General features: G+C 42.0%; 1 protein-coding gene across 1 annotated transcript; it reads right to left on the bottom strand.

The window, feature by feature from the left end:
• Positions 1-5,414: 5,414 nt before the first annotated feature.
• On the bottom strand, positions 5,415-20,164 carry ARRDC2 (arrestin domain containing 2). Its single transcript, XM_015809980.1, has 8 exons — positions 19,820-20,164; positions 11,534-11,600; positions 11,262-11,409; positions 10,102-10,204; positions 9,053-9,309; positions 7,812-7,974; positions 6,807-6,958; positions 5,415-6,688 (listed from the first exon to the last, which is right to left on the bottom strand). Exons 1-8 carry the CDS (start codon positions 20,085-20,087, stop codon positions 6,632-6,634), a joined length of 1,215 nt encoding a protein of 404 aa, XP_015665466.1. The 5' UTR covers positions 20,088-20,164; the 3' UTR covers positions 5,415-6,631.
• Between the last annotated feature and the right edge of the window lie 3,605 nt (positions 20,165-23,769).

Raw genomic sequence — 23,769 nt, 5'->3', positions numbered from 1 at the left:
ATCAGTGAAAGATGATTAGTTCCCATAAAATGATCTTGTTATGTTTACGTATATGTAACTGTCTGCCGTCTTGCCTTTTATTGATTCTGCCCCTGCAGATGCAGGTTTTGGTTGCATCTCTAGAAGAGAAAATGCTGAAGTCCTGGACCAGGGCTTTAGAAAACCATATAAGGTGGGGGTCCCCAACTCCCGGGTGGTGGACCAGTACCAGACCACTGCCTGCAAGGAACCGGGCTGCACAAGCGAGCAAAGACCCATCCACAGGTGTGTGGAATCCAGGCAGTCTGTGAAACCACACACACACTTGGTCCGTGGAAAAAATGCCCCCCAAGGCCCTCCTGGCACCCAAAAGGTTGGGGGCTGCTGATATAAGGGGTAATATAATTCAGTACCTCAGGCTTAAAGAAAAGGAAAGTATTTCAACTGGAGATGCTTTAAGAATCTGAAATTGTGATGGACGGAATGAGAATGGAAAGGTCAGAGGATCATAGCATGTACAGGTAGTCCTTGACTTACAACAGTTTGTTTAGTGAGTGTTTCACTTAGCCACATAAATTTGGGGCTCAATTGTGGCCGTAAATCGAGAACTACTTGTATTGGGTTTCGTATCCACCTGAATTCTTCACCTTTACTCCCAGGTTGAGTAAGTTTTGACTGTATCTTTCACATGTTCAGAGGCACTATTTTTGTCTGAATCCCTGGCTCCTGCATCAATGAACCTTGTCCCAAATTAAGTTAGCTCTCTATCCAGGCCAAAGGCCGTTAATGTGTCCTAAAAGCACAAAGGCTTGCAGCATGATTCCCATTTGGCTGTAGCCTTATCGTATGTATCTGGAGGCCTCTTACAAAATGACAGCACCTCCCTTTTCCTAGAGTTGGCCAAGTTTACTTAGAGGTAGCTGACCACAAACACTGCTCTTTAGCCCAAAAGCTGCAAGTTACTCAGGTGAGTTGAGTTCCCTGGACAATAAAAGCTTCTACTGTACTAGGAATTCTGTTTTATACTGTATTTTCAGTTGCAACCTAGCTGAGATGCTCAGAACATTTCTGCAACATCTCTCCAAAGATTAGCCAAAGTGAATGACTTCCCAGCAGCTTTGTATCTTAAGCTGAGATCTGGTATATGGAATGCCCACGTTTGGACCTTGAACATTAACATATGTTCTCCAAGGGAACATATGCTAATGAGAATGTTTACTTTTAAAGCAGCACTGGCCACATCCCTTAGCTGGTGATATTTTCCCCAAGGCAAAGGCCTTCTCCAAGCCAACTATCTGGATCATTCATCTGAAAATGTTAGGTGTTGAACTTAGGACATCTGCACGCAAAGCCTACAGCCATATTAATAACAGCTGCTCTTCAAATGTTCCTAAATGGAGTATTGGCTTTCCTTTCTCAAGTTTTTATTTATTTACCAAAATATATACAGCCCCACTTTTCCAGTTCCAAAAGATTTGCAACACATGGAATTAATAAACTCATAAGATCCATTTGTAAAACCAATAATTAATCAGAGCTATTACAACTGTAAGGAAAGCCACAGCAAATATAAAATGAATCCAAATGCTCCCTTGAAGAGGACTGTTTCTGTCATCTTTTGAAACATGCAAGGAAACACGTTTCTGGATACAATTTAAAAGGCCTCCAGCCCCCTCAATGGATAGGGAGATCTGATATCTACAATTACATTAAAATAAAGATAGGAAGCAAATTAGGCTTAAGGCTACAATCTATGGAGATTTGGGGAAATTGCAGTAAACCTCAAATCCCTACCTTGTATCTGCCCTGCGAGGAGCAACTGAACTAATTGTGATATTGTGAGGCTTTTAAGAAGAGACTGAACAGCCACCTGCCTGAAATGGTATAGGGCCGTGGTGGCGAACCTATGGCACGTGTGCCACAGGTGGCACGCAGAGCCTTCTCTGTGGGCACGCGCGCCGTCGCCCCAGTCCTAGGCCTTCAGCTGGGTTTTATAAAACCTTTTTGCTTTAGGCCTCCGCTGCCGTGTGCAAAAAAAAAAAGGTTCAATCAATTGATCAATTTCAACTTCTCGCGGGAAAAAAAAAGATCTCGCAAAGTTGGAATTGATTGATTGAACTTTTTAGTCCCACCCAGTCTGTTGTTACGACCGCGGCCATGCCCACCCAATGGGCCATGCCCACCCCGCACCCGACGATACATAAGTAGGTTTTGGGTTGCAGTTTGGGCACTCGATCGCTAAAAGGTTCGCCATCACTGGTATAGGGTCTCCTGCTTGAGCAGGGGTTTGGACTAGAAGACCTCCAAGGTCCCTTCTAACTCTGATATTCTATTACAAGCTGAACACATTTAGTAATGAAACATCAGTGAATTTCAGGGGCTCTGTGTGAATCAGACACAAAAAAGACAACCTGGGTTGCATAAAGATCACCAGCAGGACTGCCCAGTAGAGAAGAAAGTCTCATTCATATTCAGAGAACAAAATAAAATATGAACTAATCAAGGATGGGAGGACATCAGACAGATATAATCATCCCTACAGTGATGAGTTAGCAAAACAAGATTTGGTGTGCTTATAAAATCCTGAGAGGCAATTATTTCCCATTTTGGATTGCCTCTGATATTATTACGCAGTCATCAAGATTAGTAATTGCTGAATTCATGTTATTTATGAAACTTGCCCGTTGTCTTTTAAAGTCATTCAGGTAGGTGGTAACAACAAATTTTAATTTATTTCAAACTGATGCTCCATGTGGCTTAAATTAAATCCCAACATCAGTTACATATTGTAAGACGAAGGATTCCTTTCCACCTGCCCTGGATATCTCAAATATTTGCTTAGTTGGAGGGTTGTACATATTTCAGGACATGGAATTTTAGACTCTGACTGGAATTTTGTCTTACCTACATTCCTATCAATAAAGGAAATATTGAGTAAATATTGCCTTTCCTCTCCACCTGTGTTCCTGCCTGGTAATCTACCACTTCTATGAAATCCCAGATATGTTCCTTGGCTAGGTCCTACCTTGCCTTGTGATCACAAAAATAGCAAACAAAATAGGGAACATAGCCAAAGAAGTAATCTGCCTAGTGGGCCAAAGCTGGATTACACATCCCCAAACGGTATCTTTGCTTTCAGACTTGAAGATACAATTTCATTAGTACTTTTCCACCTATAACTGCAAAGCAGGCCACCTCAGACTTATATTCTGTTTTTCAAGTAGAAGCATTCCCTCCAACATTATTAGAATCCATGCTTGCTATTTTCTAATCCTTGAAACAGCAATCCAGAAACACACAGAAGTGCATGTTCAACATACTTGGGCCATTCCAACTGACAGCTTGTGAATTTGATGGGGGCGATAACAGCTGCTGGCTTTCCAAAGCACCAGAAGGCAGGACAAGAAACAATGGATAGAAACTGATGAAGGCAAGAAGCAACCTAGAACTAAGGAGAAATTTCCTAACAGTGAGAACAATTAACCAGTGGAATAGCTTGTCTTCAGAAGTTGTGGGTGCTCCATCACTGGAGGCTTTTAGGAAGAGATTGGACAACCATTTGTCTGAAATGGTACAGGATTTCCTGCCTGAGTAGAGGGTTGGACGAGAAGACCTGTATGGTCCCTTCCAACTCTTATTCTGTTAAGGGCCACATTAGGCTTTGCACAGCTTAATAAAAAGGAAGGGGCATGATTCATTTTTTTGTGAGGGAGATTTCAAGACTTTCAAAGGCTGTAATTGTAAAGCTTAAGGTGAAAAGGGAGAATGCATATTCCCCAAACTATAATAATAATAATAATAATAATAGTAATAATAATAATAATTATAATTATAATTATAATTATAATTATAATAATAAAGTTGGAAGGGACCTTGGAGGTCATCTAGTCCAACCCCCTGCTCAGGCAGGAAACCCTATGCCATTTCAGACAAATGGCTGTCCAGTCTCTTCTTAAAAACTTCCAGTGTTGGAGCATTCATCACTTCTGGAGGCAGGTTGTTCCACTGGTTAATTGTTCTAACTGTCAGGAAGTTTCTCCTTAGTTCTAGGTTGCTTCTCTCTTTGGTTAGTTTCCATCCGTTGCTTCTTGTCCTGCCTTCAGGCGCCTTGGAGAATAGCTTGACTCCCTCTTCTTTGTGGCAACCCCTGAGATATTGGAAGACTGCTATCATGTCCCCCCTCGTCCTTCTCTTCATTAAATAGACATACCCAATTCCAGCAGCCTTTCCTTATATGCTTTGGCCTCCAGTCCCCTGATCATCTTTGTTGCTCTTCTCTGTACTCTTTCTAGAGTCTCAACATCTTTTTTACATCGTGGTGACCAAAACTGGATGCAGTATTCCAAGTGTGGCCTTACCAAGGCATTGTAAAGTGGTATTAATACTTCACGTGATCTTGATTCTATCCCTGTTAATGCAGCCCAGCACTGTGTTGGCCTTTTTGGCAGCTGCAGCACACTGCTGGCTCATATTTAGGTGATTGTCCACTAGGACTCCGAGGTCCCTCTCACAGTTACTACTATTGAGCAAGGTACCCCCTGTACTATACCTGTACATTTGTTTTTTTGTTGCCTAAATGTAGACCCTTACTTTTTTCACCATTGAATTTCATTTTGTTAGATAACCCTGTAGTTTGAACCCCGTGAGTTTGGGTGGGGGGAGGACTTTGACAGCCATGAATGGAGGTGTCTGATGCCAACATGGAATGTCCCTTTTTCTAAACAGACTTTCAGTAGCAGCGCACGAAAGGTGAACAGGTGCAGCAGAAGATTAAAGTTGCAAATTGGCAGGACAATATAAGCAATTATGAAGGCAAGACTTCCTGTCCTATGGCCACTGTTCTTTTTATATATGTTCTCATTTGGAAGCAGGCATGCTCCAGATGCCTGGACGTCTGACCAAGTGATATGCTGAATAGAAGATATTCCGTACCTCAAATGTAAGGCAGAGTGGAGGTGGGAGTAACTAGACAGGGACACCGAGGCCTTAATGCTTGGAAAGCTCAAGATGTCAAACTGTAATTGGTGTCTGCATAACCCTTCCCTAAATAGCAAGTGCTTGGTCACAGCTGAGACCCAGCTGAAACCTATGGGACTTCAGGCAGCCCAATTCTCACGCCTGCAATTAGGTGAGAAAGTCGTTCTGTGTTCCCATCCCCACCCTTATTTCTGGAGAAAGAGCATCAATATGTCACAACATTGTCCATTTATGGTAGCATTTTGGCTCTGTGATCTCAGCAGTGTTTGGGAGAGTGCATGAGCTACAGATTCCTGGCCCCTTGAATTAGACACCGCAATGCCATTTATTAGATTTGGTTAGCTATCTAAAGCATGTCATATAAACTCTGGCATTCTATTTTAGCATGGGTAAAAGCTAAGTGGACTGAGACTGAATGAAAAAAGGAAGGGAAATTCCAACAATTAAAAAGTTTGATTAATTTAATTGCAAACTTTGTACAAAACTAGGAATTCTGAGAAACACACATTGTTTTCAAACAGTTAAAAGGCAGCCACATTTATAAAATGCAAACCTTGAAATAGGTTTATGGTCAGTATCAAAGCAGAGTATGCAATAACAGAAAAGAGGTACAAAAACAAGGCCACCAGCCCTACATGGGGCAGAAGCAGGATGTTTACCTGCTTAGAAGCATCCGGAATGCATTTGAGGGAGGGGTGATTTTCTCCCCCCACTCCTGCTTGGGAGTCTAATTAAGACCCATTTTGAAATGGGGGAAAGCGCCCTCCCAATAACTTTTCATACAATCCATTTCTATTTTGCGTTTCTGTAGCATTCATACAGCCAACATTCCAAAGATTTTTTTTTCTAAATTCTGTATCTCAAGTTTTGAGAATTTAGACCCACTATAACTGAAATTGCAAATCAATCATCTGTTAACAACCACGTCAATCCTATACCCAGATAGTACAATTACAATTCTGTTGCATTAATCGAAAACAAATCACTCCCTGATGATGTAAGGGAGAAAAACATGTGCACCCCCTTCTGTCCTCATCAACAATTTTTAGACTGGAGACTCTTATCCACTCAACCCGTCACCATTCCCCTAAGCACCTGCTTGTTGGGTAAAACTTAAAAGTGAACCCCAACTGGGTAATCCCCCCCCAAAAAATATACCAGAAGTCTTAATAGTGACACAGTGTCATAAGGCAGGAATTCTTTTAGCCAACTTCCGTCTCAAAGACATTTATGGAATTCTAGGCAATGGAGCAGAAATGTCTTCTCATCAGATTCTCAGGGCGGATGGGTTCTTTCTGCAGCTTCAGTCTACACAGAGTAAAAAAAAAAACCCTCTGTAGGTGTAGGGAGGACATAGTGAAATGCACCCGAGGAAAGCACAGAGATCGGTCTAGAGTTCAAATGTTTTTGTGCTGATCCTGAACAGTCACCACTTATGCACTGAGGAAGAGCTCTCTTCTCTTTCTTCATCACCAATGCCGATCTAGCTCGGACAAGCTCGCTCTGTTGCGGAGAGAGTCCAATGAAGGCATTCTGTGTAGAGCACCGACTAAGAATGGGCACCCACATTTCTCCTGGGGCAAAAAGCCTGTTCTTCACCCCACCATGGAGCTTCCACTGTGGTAATCTCTCTTATAAAGGATTTCCGTTGATCTCAAGTCAGGCAGTGCTTCCTTCAGCAAGTCATGCAACGTGGACGGATGCTGTGGTCAGATGGAGGGTTGGGGTCCACCTAGATTTCAAGGAGAGCAAGAAAAGAGAAAAGTTACAAATAGTTCCCCCAGGGCAGCCCCCCCCAAAAAAAACCCTTTCTCAGCAAAACACGTTGTGCCCCACTCTCCCGTGCTCACCTCTGAGTAGAGAGGAGGCGGTCGGAAACGAAATTCTTGGATGTAGGCAAAGAAAGGTCCTTCAAGTAAGGCAGGAGTCTCATCCTGAGAAGGAGGGGACAAGTTCTCAATGGCTTCTTCACCAGACACTACAGAAGAGTACTCTGGAGGAGCTAAGGAGAAACACAGTAGATTAACTTGAGTGCTTCTTAACGTGATTTCTAGGCTTAAATCTAGAGGATGCTACCAGCAGGACCTCATTGGTTTTTCATGAATTATCCCAAATACTATGGAAGGACAAAGTTTGTTACAGCTTAGCAGAGTCCGTGAACCCAAACTAAGAACCTTAACTCCGACTTGAGTGAATTTTATTGCTTTTAACCATCCTAAAAAAGATGGTATCTGGTCAGGTCTTAGAATTATAACAGAAGGTTGCAACTTGCTACACTGAGAAAGCCTCAGGTCATAAAAGCACGCTGTAACCACACACCTCAGGAATTCATCCACCTGCCTTAACTCCCCCCCCCCATAAGCCATTACAAAGAATTTTTTTAGAACAAGCAAAATACAGTCCAGTAACACCATCCCAAAGAAGGTCTGTTTCTTACAAAAGCACAATTTTGGGAATTGTACTTGAGGCAGGCCTTCTCAATAGAGACGGTGCAAATTCAGGACCACCAGCAAGAGGACCATTTTCTTTGCCTAGTTTCAATCACTAGGTCCCAAAAGTGCTTTTTCCAAAACAAAACTGGGCTTTAGTTTTTTTTTTCCCCTTTGAAAACATTTCGCTTCCCGTGCAAGAAGCTTCTTCAGTTCTAACTGAATTAGAACTGAGTTAGAACTGAAGACGCTTCTTGGATGAGAAGTAAAACATTTTCAAAGAAAAAAAACAAGAAAGTCCAGTTGTCTTTTGGAAAAAGCACCTTTGGAACAACCATAACCTGGATGATTGAGAATCTCCATAGTCTTTCAATCCCTAGATTTCCCAATTTGTTTCACTTTTCGCTTCAACCTTAAGCTGCTTACCTTCAGGCCGTTCAGAGATCCCCAACTGTAGCCAGTCCATATTGAGGCTGTACTGGCTGCTGATGCTCGAAGTGCGGCTGCCAAATGGGTGTAAGGGGATTGTGCCTATCACTAGTGGCAACTCCAGGAGCAGCTTAGAAGTTCCCGGGATGTCAACACAGACCTGCCAATATAAAAAAAGCCCACCATTAGCTATTAGGGAAAAGAAAGAAAAATATTCTCTATTTCATCCAGCATTTCCAGGTTGCCCTAAATAAAGCAAGTCCAGGTATCTGAAGACCTCTTTATTCTGCATCTCAAAAGCTAAGCTTGCACTTCATCTGTAAGCTTTGCATAACTTAAGACATTCAACTTGTTTCTAGTTCTGGGCATCATACCTTATATAGGATTTACACAAATTTCAACAGGGGAAAAGGGCAGTGAGAAAGATTGTGTGTGTGTGTGTGTGTGTTAGAAATCAAATCCTATGAGATTGAATGAAGATGTCTCTATTTTTCCAAAGTGGGACAATGCACACATAAGCATGCTTGCATACAGTAGAAGGCATCTGATAATGGAGCTGGCAAAAATTGGAATATTCTCCCCAGGGAAGCTCTGTTTATCACCCAAAAAAAAGTCTAGACCAGGGTGTCAACCCTGGGCACTTTAAGATTTGTGGACTTCAGGTCCCCAAATTCCCCATCCGGCCACGCTTGCAGCATGACTAGCTGCGGAATTCTGTGGGTTAAAGTCCACAAGTCTTGAAAAGTGCCCAAGGTTGGATTCCCTTGGTTTAGAATATAGGAGAAACCTCATATTTAAATATGTGCCTTTAAATCAGTTTGACTTCTGGCGATTACATGGACAAGTCCATGCAGTTTTTTTTGGCCACATTTTTTTGGAAATGGTTTGCCTTCACCCTCTTCCTGGGCTGAGAAACAAAGGCTTGCCCCAAATCACCCAGCTGGCTTTGTGCCTAAGGCAGGATTAGATCTTATGGTCACCTGGTTTCAAAACATGTTTAGTTAAAAAGAACGATTTCAACCATTCTATTTTGGTTAATTTCACTGATTCTGTCCAGCTTGTGAATTATCAACTTTGACTGCTGTTTAAGTACCAGATTAAAATAGGTGTTTTGAAATAGTTCATTTATATGATAACAAATAAAAATGAGGTTATCTGGAGTGCAGAGGGTTAATCCACCAGACAGTACCAACTCTCCAACTCTCTCATGTCTATGTGAATGCCCCTCTTCAGCTCACCTTCAGTGCATATTCAACATGGATGATGCGACACTGCAGGATGGAGGGCCCAACCGGTGGGATCTTTAGCGCACGGCCATGCCACACCTCTCTCGTCCCTGCTACAATGGAGTCTCCCGCAATGCTTGCCACCACACATTTCTTCTGTTTTTTAGTGCCTCGGGCAATGAACGTTTGTGTCTGAATGATGGCAGCCTTTGGTACCACAGAACGGTTGGTGCAGTTGTCAATTTCAGCAAAGATGGGGATGACCTCACCTGAGAGAAAATGGAAGAGAGGCAGGTCTTTTAGACTTTTTCTTTTGCTGGTCTCTGAAATGTTTGCAAGGGCATGCATAAGTTGGATGGCAACTTCTCCCTCCCCCTCTCCCCAAGAATTTTGATGGCCTAATTCTTCACGAAGGAACTTCGAGAACATTTTAGTCAATGCTATGTTCGTGGTTTATATATTTATCAAATTTATACACTGCCCATCTCACCTAAGTGATTTTGGGTGGTTTACAAATGAAAACAAAAGGAAAAGAAAGAAAAGAGACCCACCCAATTTGCTCTAGTGGTTAAGGCACCAGGCTAGAAACTGGGGGATCGTGAATTTAAGTCCCACCCCTTAGCCGTGATAGCCAGCTGGGTGACATTGGGACCAGTCAGTCTGTCTCAGCACAAACCCACCTCACAGGGTTGTCGTGGGGAAAACAGGAGGAAAGTGTATTGGATATGTTTGCTCCCTTGGGTTATTTGTAAAAATAATAAAGACAGGATACAAATAAATACTAAGCCATATAGCCATATAAAAGAGACATAGATGAAAAAAAAAAGTTAAAAACAGGATCAGTTAAAAAGGTGAGGGAATACCGCCAAGCTGCTAAGCACCCCCACAGTTGCATGTCACTTTCAGATCCCCATGCCAGCTTTGGCATTTGGGCGACTGCAGCTATATAAAAATGGGCCATTCAGCAAGATTCTACATGCTGGGCACATCTGGGGTAAAGATGAAAAGAGGAGCTATGCCACATTGGAGCCCTCCTCCTAAACAATTGCCTAAAAGATCACCTGGTGTGTAGCCTTTCCGATCAATTTTGGCTGAGACCGAAACCTGGCCACGGTTACAGTACCACGCTCGTGCCAGCTTTTCTTTGACACCAGCCTGAGGAGTCTGTTGGAAAAAGTGAAAAGGAAAGAAACACATTACCAACAGGAAAAGAAGAATCTGGAGTTGCTTTTCTTTTCCCATATCAAAAAAATGTTTCAATGAGAAAGAGGATAAACTTGGAGAAAGGTTGATAGACAATAATAAATTCCTTATAACAAAACACTCAGAGGAAGAAGGGTTTTTCCCCCCTTCGGGTGCTGGATAATTTATTGTTTCTAGATCCCCAGAGGTATAAAAATAAATGAACCCTTGTGTGACAAATGATTAGAGTTTGCTTGTCCTTAAGTATGAATTAGACAAGCTTATGATTGGGTTACCTAGTAGTTACCAACCACGGTATTAGGAGATACAAACCATGGTGATGAAATAAGCAGCTCAGAGATCTGATTGTAACTCTAATATTTGACAAATGTCTTAAGGCTGCAAATTCTGGACAGCTCTGGGGTAGGGAAGGTGGGTTTATGATATTCAATAAAAGCAGGGCAATAACTTTGCCATCATATGACAGAAATCTTAAAAGGCTTCAGTTCATTCATATTGTCACTGTTCGTCCCCCCCATCTCACCAGGATATTGCAGAGAATTGTAAGAGGCAAATACAATGGGGATGGTTTTGATAAACGAGAGACCTAAATTAAATAGCATGAACTTAATGCTACTGAATTAAATACTACACTTTCCGATGTAAATAATATGTTATACACAATTATAACCTAATACTTTGGACACAAGAATAGAACAGGTAGCAATAAACTGTACAAGGCCATTAAGCAGCTGTAGTTCTTAAGGAGAGGCTAAGTTTGATCTTGACCAGTCCATAAGGCCCGATTAGGTATCTCTAAAGAATTCCATAGCTGTACCAAGACAGGAAAACTTTAACAGCTGCAGCTGCAAACCACTGCTATATGCATGACAAAACTATATGGGATTATCTGGAATCCAACTACCTCCTACAAATAAATAATCTTTTATCAATTGTACATTACTAATATGATCCAGGTTAGCTTTCTGGGAATAATCTGGAATGACTATCTTTCCTTTGACATCCTATCTCAGCTTACCAGTAAGACTGGTGTGTTGATATCAATGGGTTCAATGACTGTGAACTCCTTCTTGGCTCGTTTGATGGAAGACCAAGGCCGGTGTAATTTGGCCTTCACCCAGTAGCGGACACTGCCATGCTTGCCTTCAAAGGAGGTGGCCAAGGTCCTGTTTTGGGAAAAAGAGATATTACGACTAAGAACAAGGCCGGTGCCAACTGCTCCAGCTAGAAAAAGCCTAAAATAGCCACTATTATGAACTCACAATGTATCTGGAAAAGACAAGGACTTACCCTGGGAGCTGGAAAGTGAAGGGAAATTCATGCCTTCCTGCCTGAAGGACTGTGACATCTCCATTGTCTATTAGGGAAACAGAAAAAAGAACAAAAGCCCCTTTCAATTTTTTTTTGCATAAAGTTCTGCCAAGCTTTTGTGCAAATAGCAAACCAACAGAACTTAGGTGAAATGAAACACATGCACACCCAAGATATAGCAAACTGGAGATATACAACCAAGAATTGTTCAGGTACATTAGCCACAAAGTTTTTTTTTTCAAAAACATAAACAAAGCTGCAAGATTACAGAACAGGGCTGTTTGTACATTTTTCACAATAAAGTTATCCTTCTGCTTTTGACAAAAGCATCATACACCCAAGGAAAATATCTCCATATACCTGTCAACGGAACAGGTGGAAGCTACACCCAATTGCTATTGGCTTACAAGAGCCAGTTTGGAAACTCTTTAATTTTGCCCAATAATACTACAGATTTCAAAAGAAGTCGCCACTTAGAGGGCAGCGCACGTCGTCTCCACGTTATATAATGCACAGTTTCCGAGAAGGGAAGTGGCCGATCCAAATGTGCCAGTTGCATCCACTCCCTTTTTGGCACGGAGCTCGGGCAACCGGCCCCGCCGGACGAATTCTGCAAAGGGCAGCTGCATAAAGAGCTGAGAAACCAGCCCAAGAAAGATCCAGCTCCCTCGGGCAAAGCCGCCTTCCCCATCAGACTAAGCCAGTCTGCTCCAAAAGAAGAAGCAGCCGCCGCCAGGCCAGCAAAGTCCAGCGCGGCGCCCTGCCTGCTTCCTTCTTTCTCGCAAGAAGCAAGAAGCTCGAAGCTGGGAGGCGTGACGCGCAGCTCCGGCGCTTCCCTGAGAGAGATGAAGGAGCCCGGAGAGGCTGGGATCGGGACCGGAGCCCGCAGAGGGGCGCGACGGCCGTTCCGCCCCAGCTCAGAGCAGCCCCGAGTCCGGGACGCCCGCTGGCCGGAGCCGCTCGGGCGGATTGCGCTCCGTCTCTACCTGGCGGGGCGAGGAGGGTCTCCCGGTGGTTGAGGAAGTCCACCTGGTCGCCGTAGCTCTGCGTGTAGGCTGTGCTGGAGCCGGCGCTGCGGGACTCGGTCCAGTGGACCTTGGCGCAGCCCTCGGCGTGGAGGTGGAGGGAGCCCAAGCGCGCCTCGCCGGACAGCTCCAGCACGACGCGACCGGCCACGCTCTCGCCCGAGCTGAAGACCGGCGGCGAGGCCAACTCCGGGCAGTCCAGCACGATGGTGAAGCGCTTCAGGCGATCGAAGAGCATGGCTGGGAGGAGGAGGAGGAGGAGGAAGGAAAAAAAAACAAGCAACAAAAAAAAAGCTCGGTCGGAAGGGAAGCTCACCGTCCGATCAAGTGGGGCGCAAGTCGCGCTTTGGCTCTCCTCGACGCACGGCCCCTTTAAATGCTTCAGCGCCTCCCGAGCGCCCCTCTGCGGCCCACAGCCACGCCTCCGGCAGCCACGCGACCAATCCGAGGGGGAAGGTTGGCCTTAGAAGGCGGGGCGAGAGAAGGCTTTTCAAAACAAGTCAACAAGCATGCGCTCCGGTATTGAAAGTCGGCTGGCAGGGCTGCTCGGCTGCCTCTTTGACCCCTCTCTGGCTCTTCTAGAGTTTGCAAATGGGGACCGGGGTGGCGTGGGGGAGAAATTGCCAGAGAGAGAGAGAGAGATAAACTTTCCTCCACTGGGCAAAGTTAGCTTGGTAAACCGGCCATATATTTTTTTTTTTTTTTTTGCGATTTCGGAAACCCAAGGAGAATTGAAATAGCTCTATGTCGGAAAACAACACTGTAGTTTGTTTATTGTTATGACTTTCTGCCTTCTCCCGCCTTGCACAGGGCTTCGATCCTAGAATCTGGAAGGAAGGTGGCGCTCACTTAAATGCCACTTGTGCTCCTGGATTTCGGGTTGTTTTTTTCGCTGGTATTTCCCCTAAATGCACGTGTCCTGTTTTTCCCGATCCTTTCTATAATTAGGGTGGACGTTCTCCGGACCAGATCTGACTAGAATTTCTATTTCAGTCAACTGAAAGTGCAACTGTATTGCCCTATCTTGCCCTGAGGCTGAACAAATACACATACCTTTACGGATAGGTCATTTTCTTGCCAAAAGAATTACTTTGGAAATTCCCCTCTCCTATATCTGCTTTGCCATTCCGTAACTGGATTTGGGGGGTCTAGTTCTTGGCAAGTGTCACTTCTGTCATTCTCTGTTAAGGGCCTTAGCTGACCTGGGAAGAATGAACTCCGATCCATGTAGAAAAGGTTGAATACACCTTTCTCCATCACTGAATTTTGTAGCCTTCCTTCCAAGCTCCCAGGTACAGCCCGGAGTTTTTCAGCACTAGTTTGGGAAATCAAAGGACTTGAAAAACTAGAAAGGCTGCCTGATCGAAAGAAGGAAATTTTGTTCTCTTGCAAGATACAATATCAAACCTAGCTCTGAATCTGGGACAAGAGGGTGTCTTTTCACCCACACAGCTATAGATAAAAATCATCATTACCTTTTGGAAATTTGGCACTGTTGTTCTTATATAATCCTGCCTGATAAAAGATCAAATGCAAAATGGTACAATCTCTTTCTTCAAAACTTTGGCTGGCTCATCTGGGCTAAGGAGAAACCTGCAACTTAAAAGCAGTGTGGAGAATTGTAATATAGAGAGAGGAGGCAAGAATACTAGAGATTGCCTCCTGCTTATCTCCTATGTCTAAGGACTCAAAAATGGCCAGTGGAGGAAAAAGGGAAGGTAACATTCTAAGGGCATTTTTTATCCCCTTGAGTGGACATATAAGAAGGCTAAGAGTTATTGGGGTCAAATAATGTGCTTTAATTCAGAAAATTCTTATAAAAAATATAAAATTGAAACCAGCACTTTTAGATTTGAGGGAGAAGTAGTTGAAGAAAAAATATTGGACTTTGTTTCTATATATGAAAACTGCAACGAGACTTTTCTAGAGATAGAAAGATTCCCACAATGGAAGAATAGATGGTGAAGTTAAAGAAACAGATGGCAAAATTGACTACTTTGATTAAAGGAAACACCTTCATTTCTAGATGGAAACCATTTTAGACTTTTTGATAGAAACCAAAAATAATACAGCATTAATTTTGAGATTTGACAATGAGAAATGTTTATGACTATAGATATACTGGGTATTGTTGAATTTTAGATCAAAAAGTTAATATGTGTTATATTTTGTATCAAAGAAACTTAGAAGTTACTCTTGTTTTATATCTTTTCATTTTTCTTTGTTTCTTTCCTTCCCCTACTTTTTCCTTCTTAATAATTTTTGTCTGTTTTTCATAGCTTATCTTTTGTAGAACTTTAATAATAAAGGGGAAGGCAACAATCTTGTCATCTTGGACATCTGGTATTCAGAAGTAAACAACCTAAGGACACCGAGGTTCCTGAATACCAGGAAAAATTACAAGCGTTCTGGCAAAGCGATCACTTGATGAGCATAAAAACACCCATATTTGCTCATAAGACATGGCTATGCCAGAGGGAAAGAAACTTCTTTCAACTTTTGGCATACACTGCCATCGTATGGGGACCAGGGGGAATAACAAGTGCATTTTTGCATGCGGTACGGTAATTTTTTTGTTGTATGATATTTAATGGCCCAGAAATAAATAGCCAAAAGTAAACAACACAGTTCTGGGAATAGATTAATGGTGCTATAGTCTGTTATGCTCATGGGCTTTCATACACTCTACTTTTCTTCAATAAAGATGCAATATTGGAAGAACATCCAGCCAATCATTTCATGTATAATAAATGGAATCTCACAAATGCAAGTGATCTAACTGAGGACGCTCCTATAAATCAGATTCTCAAAATGCATCCAAGTTGAACACAAATGTTGGTATATGATATAATACCTTTCTTCACTCCCACTCTTAAGTATATACACATACTTCCTTATGGTACCTTAAAGGTTAACAGCCAATCAAAAACTGTTTAATTAGAATTTTTTTCCAGATTAAAATTACAAAGATGCTTTAACTCCCCATTATTGGCTGAAGAAAACCAGGTTGGCTACCATTCTAGAGTTTAATATTTGAAAGAAGTATCCTCTAATTTATATTATAAATGTAGAAATGTAGTACGGTACATCCTCTAACTATATTGGATTAAAGCTAAATTTCCAGCCAGCTTATGTTGGGATAGAAATTCAGTCCTGTTGGACCTCACTTAATGGGAATGAGCCAATTCTTTGGAAATAACGGTTGGCTGTAAATCAGCTCCTGACACGTAATGAATCATGTGGGATTCCAGTTGAATTTTTAAAATTTGTTTGCTTTTTGTTAAACCACAAAAGGGTTTTGTTATTACAAAAATATTGTAATTGCTAAAAAGAATATGCAAGCCTTTTGTTAAGACCAAGTAAAAGAGTGAAAAATAAAAAAAGGTGATCTTTCAGCCCCTTCAAAACTCCTCCGGAGATGATGAGGATGATAATGATGATGATGCAAACCAGAGATCATTAAGGGATATCTTGAAACTGCAATAATTCTTGTTCTGGAAATACTAGTAGACCAGCATCTCCTAATTAGAATTCAAAATCTGTTGACACCTCCAGTGATGAATTGCTGGTGCTCCATCACTGGAGGTTTTCAAAAATAGACTGGACAACCATTTGACTGGGATGGTATAAGGTCTCCTGCCTCAAGCAGAGGTGGGACAGAAGATCTCAAAGGTCCCTTCCCGCCTTATGATTCTATGTTCTACCCACACAGCTCTCTGCCCACCTGAAATTTTACAACGATTTTATAAATTAAAACTAATAGGTTAATATTCTGCCAGGCAAATCATTAATCTTTACCATCGTGTTTCTTTTCAGAAATAGCCTTGGATTCCATACAATATTAGCGTTTACAAAACAGAGAATATTAGGATTAGTTAGCTTTGTGGTAAATGAAGACTTTATGACTGTTTGGCAGCCATTTTGTGAATAAGCTACTCTCCCAGCAGCCATTTTAGGAATGTTTTTAATATTCTAAATGGGCCTAAAAAGATTGCCTGGTCCTGAAATGGATTAGATGGACCACTTAGCTGAATTAGTAAAACACAAGAAGCCATAGTGACTGAGCCATTGATTTGCCTGCAAATATGTAGGCCTAGTTCTCCGAACCTGACCTCCAGCGAAAGGATTTTAGGCAGCAAAACTAAATTAGGCATGTTTCTACATGAGTTGCATTGCCAATATATAAAGAAGGCAGATCAATCAGCTGTTTTAATAGAAAGGAAGGTTATGAGCTCCTGGATGCTCCTGCCTTGCTGACTCATAAACTGAGGTAAGAATCTGAATTGCCTAAGGAAGGGTGTTGTTTACCAAGCTAGTTAATTGCTCCTAGTCAAATCTCAGAAAAAGCTTTTTATGTTTACACATCCTTGTGCAAACAGCTCCAGGCTTGGTATCCTGGGTCCCAGGAAGATTTCTGAAAATGATAACTAAAGAAAATAAGAAATGCATCAGGAGATTCTGCAAACACTATGGAGAAGTGCTGAATTAGAAGCTGTTCTCTCTCTGGCTTCATGCTCTTTCTAAACATTCCTAAAATTCTCTTCCAAATTGTGGGATTTTTGAATGCAGTAATTTCAGGAGTATTTGTTCTTCTACTCTACTACTATTAGGCTCCTTCTCTAATTGTCCCCAATTTTGCATCTGCTATGGAGGGCAAAAACTACAGACAGAAACTTTTCTATGATGGATCATGATTTTGGAGCAGATCTTTACATTAGGTTCTTATGTTAATAGCATTTAAATGTTAAAGTGAAGAATTTTCTTTTTTTCCACCTTTCTTGCAGAATGTGATTTAAATTTGTTTTGTAATCTCCTTATTGCTGTTTTAAGACTCAATCATGCTGTACTTTGTGGTACAAATTTATGAATAATAAGTATAAACATAAATATATACCTTGTAGTTTACAATGATTGAGGATTTATGTCAATGATTGTTCATTGTTTTGCAAACCAGGTTGTATACTGATCATAAACAGATAACCTGTGACGTTTCTCCACCAAAACAAAACTTGCATTCATCTTGCATTTTATCTGTTATGCTTTGTGTACAAAACCTGGAGCGATCAATCCTTGTGTAAATTCCCTTGCTTATTAAGAGAGCTATGGTCCTTTTGTTCTTAAGCACCCTAAGAAGAAAACGAGCTATGCCGAGTCAGATCAAGTCCATCTAGACCAGCAAGATGTCTTCAGGAAGTCTTCAAAGAGAAACTGAAGGCAATTGCCATTTTTGGCTGTTATTATTCAAATGAATGTATTTCATCTCAGATCTTTTCTGAACATGGAAGTTCCATTTATTTACCAAAGCAAAGAATGCTACAGAGAAATCCAGCAAAGGAGAATTCATTTAATTTCAAGTGTTTCAACCTGCCAGAGGCTTATTAGAAGCCTTTGAAAAAAAGTCTCCTCTATGGTTATCCTAACAAGTGCCATGTGCATACTTCCTCTGAATATAGAGGTACAGTTACCATTTTCTGCTGCTTATAGTGTCACTGTCTAGAACAGTGTTTCCCAACCTTGGCCTCTTGAAAATGTATGGACTTCAACTCCCAGAATTCCCCAACCAGCCAAGCATTGGCCTAGAGCAGGAGTCTTCAAACTTGGCCCTTTTATGACTTGTGAACTTCAACTCCCAGAATTCCTCAGCCAGCATGCTTGGCTGCGGAATTCTGGGAATTGAAGCCCACAAGTCATAAAAGGGCCAAGTTTGAAGACCCCTGGCCTAGAGCCTGGAACAGTATAAAAAGGACAGAATTGTTTGCCTCAAAAGATTCTGGAACTACCCATGTCATCTTTTTCATCATTGCGTGGGTTTTTTTTGAATTTCTCATAGAAATGAGGACAGAAATACAGAATCCTTTCTCATCAGGATTTAACAGATACAACACTGGAAAGGTTAAAGATCTGCTACATTTTCAAACAAGATAAAGTCTTTTCACTTCCCCCTTCCTTTGCATTTCTCTTAATTTTTTTCCCTTTCCACTTCCCTTAGCTCTTATGGGTGAATAATCCCACAGAGCTGTTTTATGTTTTCACCAGTTGCTTCAGTCAATGGGTGTCACCCAAAGATACAAATATTTTAAATGAATTCTAAGAATGGTGATTCCTTTGATACTCAACCACCATTAAAGCACAAAATATAGATGTCTGTAGCTATTTTGACTGCTACCATATGCTTTAGTATTCATTAGCAAAATGACAAACCAGTTGTGCCAAGGCACTTTCCAGCATGCATATAGGTGTTTCAAAGCCTGTTGTGTTTCTAGCACTTTAATGAACCCAGCTGTCTACAAATTCTTTACTTGTTTGTAGCCCTCATTAAGTACAAAGAATTGCTGCCACTCCTGTGTAGCACCTGTTGGTGTCAAGGCAAGACACCAACAGGAATTAATTCTCCCAATGGAATTCATGCTTTTGTATAGCTTTGGTCAAAAACACTTCCTTCCTTCCTTCCTTCCTTCCTTCCTTCCTTCCTTCCTTCCTTCCTTCCTTCCTTCCTTCCACCCACCTACCTTTCTTTCCTATTTCTACATTCCACTCTTCCAGCCCAAACCTAAAGTAGTTAAGAAAAAACAACAATGTCAATGCAAGAAGATCAAAACAGCCCACACAAGGCGCAAACAAATCACACTGAAAAACTGACAAGATCTGCCTGCGCTAACTTTCACAATAACCTTTCAGGCATTTAAATACCAGCTCTTATCAAGCGCCTACGGTACCTTGGAAACGTGGTTTCTGTGTTTAGCTGACATTTGACAAACTATTTCCTGAAATGCACCAGTTATGAAGCAACATTTCCCTTGCAAAGTGCTTAACATGCATAACCATAAACAAAAGGAAGTGCAAACTTGGACATTAACGGGATTCTCCACCCAATTTTTTTTTTTTTGCCACAACCCTGAGAACAGAAACCTTTCCAGTTTGGGGGAATACTGTAATAAGTCTTGACACAAATTTTTATGTTAAAAGGCAGGGTTGTTTCTTTGGGCTGGGTGGGTGGGTGGGGGGGATGGTTAAAATGCTGTTAATGATTGAGTTCTGTTTTAGTTAGCACAATAGTCATCTGCTTAGATAAGGGGTGCTTTGGAGCACATTCCACGTCTTGGTCCCCCTCCCCAAACAGTGGGAGTGGACCAAAGAGACAAGATCATGAAGGTGCAGAGATAATCCTGCATTTCTACCTTGCCCAGGCAAGCCAGAAAGTCAACACCCGGAGGAAGACGGGGGGAAAAGACCCTCTCACCTCTGATCAGGTGCTGCCGTCTTCGCAGGTAGGTCTCGTAGGCAGTGTAGTCGCTATAGACCGTGTTCATGCCAAAACTCTTGCTCTCCAGCCAGTGGGTAGCCGCTAAACCCCGCGCGCAGACTGCCAAAGCTCTCACTTTTAGTCCTTTGGCCACATCCAACACCACTCGCCCGGAAAGCAGCTCTCCTCCCCGGTACGCGATTCCGGGACCCCGTCCTGCGTCCAGCTCCAGCATAAAAGTACGGATCCTGCTGAAATGCTGCATTTCGGGCTGCAGGATCCTCCGGTCGAGCCGCTGGAGAGCAGGACCGGCGGGAGGCTGCTTCTGAACTACGAGCGCGATGTTGGAAGGGTGTCTTTTTTTTTTTCTTTCCTGCAACTGCTCTTCAGCACGTAGCCCTGGGCTGTGCTCCACAGCAAAACTGATGTGTGTCAGATCAGGCCTTCAGATGTGCAGGTGGGGTGCAGAATCCACGGGTCTGGAGATGCTCCTTATCTCAGCCGAAAGGCCCGGGGTTTGGAGAGGGAAGCCCTGAGCTTTGCCTACAACCACTATCTGCAATCACACAAGGGGCTCTGGCTGGCTGGTTCGCTTTCCTGTTGACTTATTAGGTGCATCGCCTTGCCTTAACTGTACAACTGACAGCAACAGGCGAGGAGGAGCGTCACCAGCAGAGACACCTCCCTCTCCTGCCCCCCCCCTCTTTTTTTAAGGGAGTGCCTTCACCTCCCTCTCCTGCCCCCCCCCCTCTTTTTTTTAAGGGAGTGCCTTCAAAGTGCAGCGTGCAAAGACGTCGTTCAGCCTCTGCGCGGAGATAACAATAAACGCAGGATGGAGGTGGAGAAGTTAAAGCTAGTTATTTCCCTGCTGGGCATTTTTTGACACTTGCATATTTTTGCATTTAACCCTTTGCGATAGAGGTAGCCGCTTTTTAATTTGGTTTTGGGATGAACCGAATGATTTCGAACGGGCAAATGCTCGCATTCTGGATAATTGTTGGTAACCAATTAATAACTATTTCCTGGGTCAATTCTATTTTGTTGTAATGTTAAAAACTGGCATTATATATGAAATACTTTACACACACACACACACACACACAGAGAGAGAGAGAGAGAGAGAGAGAGAGAGAGAGAGAGAGATGTGTGCCTGCACGCTTGACAGTCAGATTTATCTAATTTTTTACAAGTTGCTTTGGGTGTTCAATTATTGATCACTGGGTTTTATTTGGAAAAGTAGAGCATGTATATATATATATTGGTGCATTTCTCTATTTGGAAGATTTCAAATTTACCTACTTGGAAGATGCATATACCACCAGCTCCACAAAGTATATATGCATGTTTGTATATATTTATTTAAAGCATGGGTATCCGGCATTTTGGCTTGCCTGGGCCACATTGAGCGAAGCGGAATTTTTGTGAGCCACATATAAAATGTATAATATAGTTAAAGCACATAATAATGTTAAAAGTTTATAAACTTGTGGAGCTGTAATACTAGCTGTCCAGGGCCATATGCAGCCTGTGGGCCGAGGGTAAGAGATGCTTGATTTAAAGTATATACATGGCTGCCAAAATAAAAGAAAGTAAGAATGTAATTATCAACTATTGTATTGTAAAGAAGCCAATTTTAATTTGTGATTTGATTGCTGCACTTGATTAGTTTGTGATTTGATTGCTGCAGTTTATATCTCTAGTAATTGTTTGTTCTTAGACTTATTTTAGAAATGATTGAATGATTTAGAAATGACTTATTTCAGAAATTGTACATTTATGGCAGCATTGTCTAACTACAGTGAAGATCTGTTTTGCATGTCAAGAGTGTTGCTTGGGGTCACGTTCAATTCTTGAACCCAAGGGTCAGTCTCAATGCTTCATGTATATGATTAGATTTTTATTGGCTATCCTCATTTCCTGGTTGCAAAAAGACCCCTCAGAGGAATTCTGTCGCCATGATTCCCGTTAAAAGACTAAAAGTTAGGATTAGGATTGAAATGGAGTAGGAGAAGAAAAAGGGACGATTGTAGGAGAGCTGACTATTTACATCTTCAACTTTGTATCCCTAAATAAATTGTTGCATTGTGAATTTAAGGTTAGGTGCTTGGAATGCAACCGAATCTAGATTCAATCCAGAACTTGCCGAATTTAGCAACTCATCCCAATGCAAATCTTACTTCAGTGTAGCCACTCAGTGCATGTAATGAACGATAGAATAGAATAGAATAGAATAGAATAGACTTGGAAGGGACCTTGGAGATCTTTTAGTCCAGCCACCTGCTCCAGCAGGAGAACCTGAACCATTTCAGACAAGTGACTGTCCAGTCTCTTCTAAAAAACCTCCAGTAATGGAGCACCCACGATTTCTGGAGGCAAGCTGTTCCACTGATTCATTGTCCTCACTGTTAGGAAGTTTCTCCTTAATTCCAGGTTGCTTCTCTCTTTGGTCAGTTTCCAACCATTGTTTCTCGTCCTTCCTTCTGGTGCTCTGGTGAACAACCTGACCCCCTCTTCCTTGTGGCAGCCCCTGAAATATGGAATACTGCTATCAAGTCTCCCCTATTTCTTCTTTTCTTTAGACTAGCCAAACCCAAGTCCTGCAGCCATTCTTCATATGTTTTAGTCTCCAGGCCTTTGATCATTTTAATAGCTCATGAAACCTCTGAATAAACTTTGTTAGTGAGAAAAGGTGCTACCAGAATCCTTCTGGAGAACTTCTGCAATCCAAGTAGACAATACAAAATTAGATAGATTACTAGATAAATGGGACTGGATCCCATTTGGAGCATTTGGTAGCAAAGTTGCCAAGTTTCTGCAGCCAATTTGTCGAGAGGGTTGTTGAGCAGAGGTTGGACTAGAAAACCTCTTAAGTCCCTTCCAACTCTGTTATTCTGTGTTCCCAGTAATTTGAGACATATGCATCATACCAGGATTGTTTATGAGAAAAAGAGTGTAGTTACTCAACTATGACATAAAATAATACAAAGCATGCAACCTCTGAAATTGCATTGTTCTATTGAATTTAAAAAAGTGAGAAATTATGAAACAATACTTGTTAATTACTTGTTCAGCAGATCATATGGTATTAATATTAAGGGAAATAGTCAGGAAAAACAATCATATTATTGTTCTGATTGCTGAAATAAGACAAAATGCTACTCTGGCCCCCAATTTTGCACCTAAGGGCCCTTTTCTATGGTATTGGGACAATGCGCACAATATCCAGGGAAAGAATGTCTATGGAGGTTCTCAGTCATCCCGGTCATGGTTGTCCCAAAGGTGCTTTCAAAAAGACAATTGGACTTTCTTGATTTTTCTTGAAGATGTTTCACTTCTCAGTTCAGGAGTTCAACAAGGCTTCTTGGATGAGAACTGAAACATCTCTAAGAAAAATCTAGAAAGCCCAGTTGCCTTTTTGAAAATAACTTTGGTACATTCAGGGAAAGATCTATGGTATTGATGAAGAGTTGCCAACTGGCTCTCTGTGGGACCACCTTTTTCTAAGGACATCTACCTATCCTACTAAGTCAGATAAGCTGGGCATGGTCCCTTCCTACAAATATTGTCGTCTGATGGGAGTTAGGAAGTGGGCCTTTTCTGTGGCAGTCCCTGCTCTACAGATCACTCTTTCCTCTGAAGTTCAGTTGGTCTCCAACCTAACCAGTGAAACAGCTTGCCTTTAGAAGTTGTGGGTGTTCCATCACTGGAGGTTTTTAAGAAGAGATTGGACAGCCATTTGTCTGAAATTGTATAGGGTCTCCTGCTTGAGCAGGGGATTGAACAAGAAGACTTCCAAGATCCCTTCCAACTCTGTTATTCTATGTTCTAACCTAATGCTTTGAAGACCAGGCTTTCCCCCCCAAGCATTGGGAGATTATATAATCACACATTAGAACTAAAATAATAAAATAAAATAAACTCTCAGAAATTCTGAAGAGATTAAAACT

This window comes from Protobothrops mucrosquamatus, unplaced genomic scaffold, assembly GCF_001527695.2.
Source record: "Protobothrops mucrosquamatus isolate PMUCROS unplaced genomic scaffold, P.Mucros_1.0 scaffold6, whole genome shotgun sequence".
NCBI lineage: Eukaryota > Metazoa > Chordata > Lepidosauria > Squamata > Viperidae > Protobothrops > Protobothrops mucrosquamatus.
This window is presented reverse-complemented; position numbering and strand designations above follow the sequence as displayed.

Bases quoted from the DNA above. Each gene is read 5' to 3' on its own strand.
- ARRDC2 (XM_015809980.1), bottom strand. From the start codon at position 20,087: ATGCAGCATTTCAGCAGGATCCGTACTTTTATGCTGGAGCTGGACGCA. The intron at 11,601-19,819 runs GTGAGAGGGTCT...TTTCCCTAATAG, and splicing joins ACGGCAGCACCTGATCAGAG to ACAATGGAGATGTCACAGTC. The intron at 10,205-11,261 runs GTAAGCTGAGAT...TTTTTCCAACAG, and splicing joins TCAACACACCAGTCTTACTG to ACTCCTCAGGCTGGTGTCAA.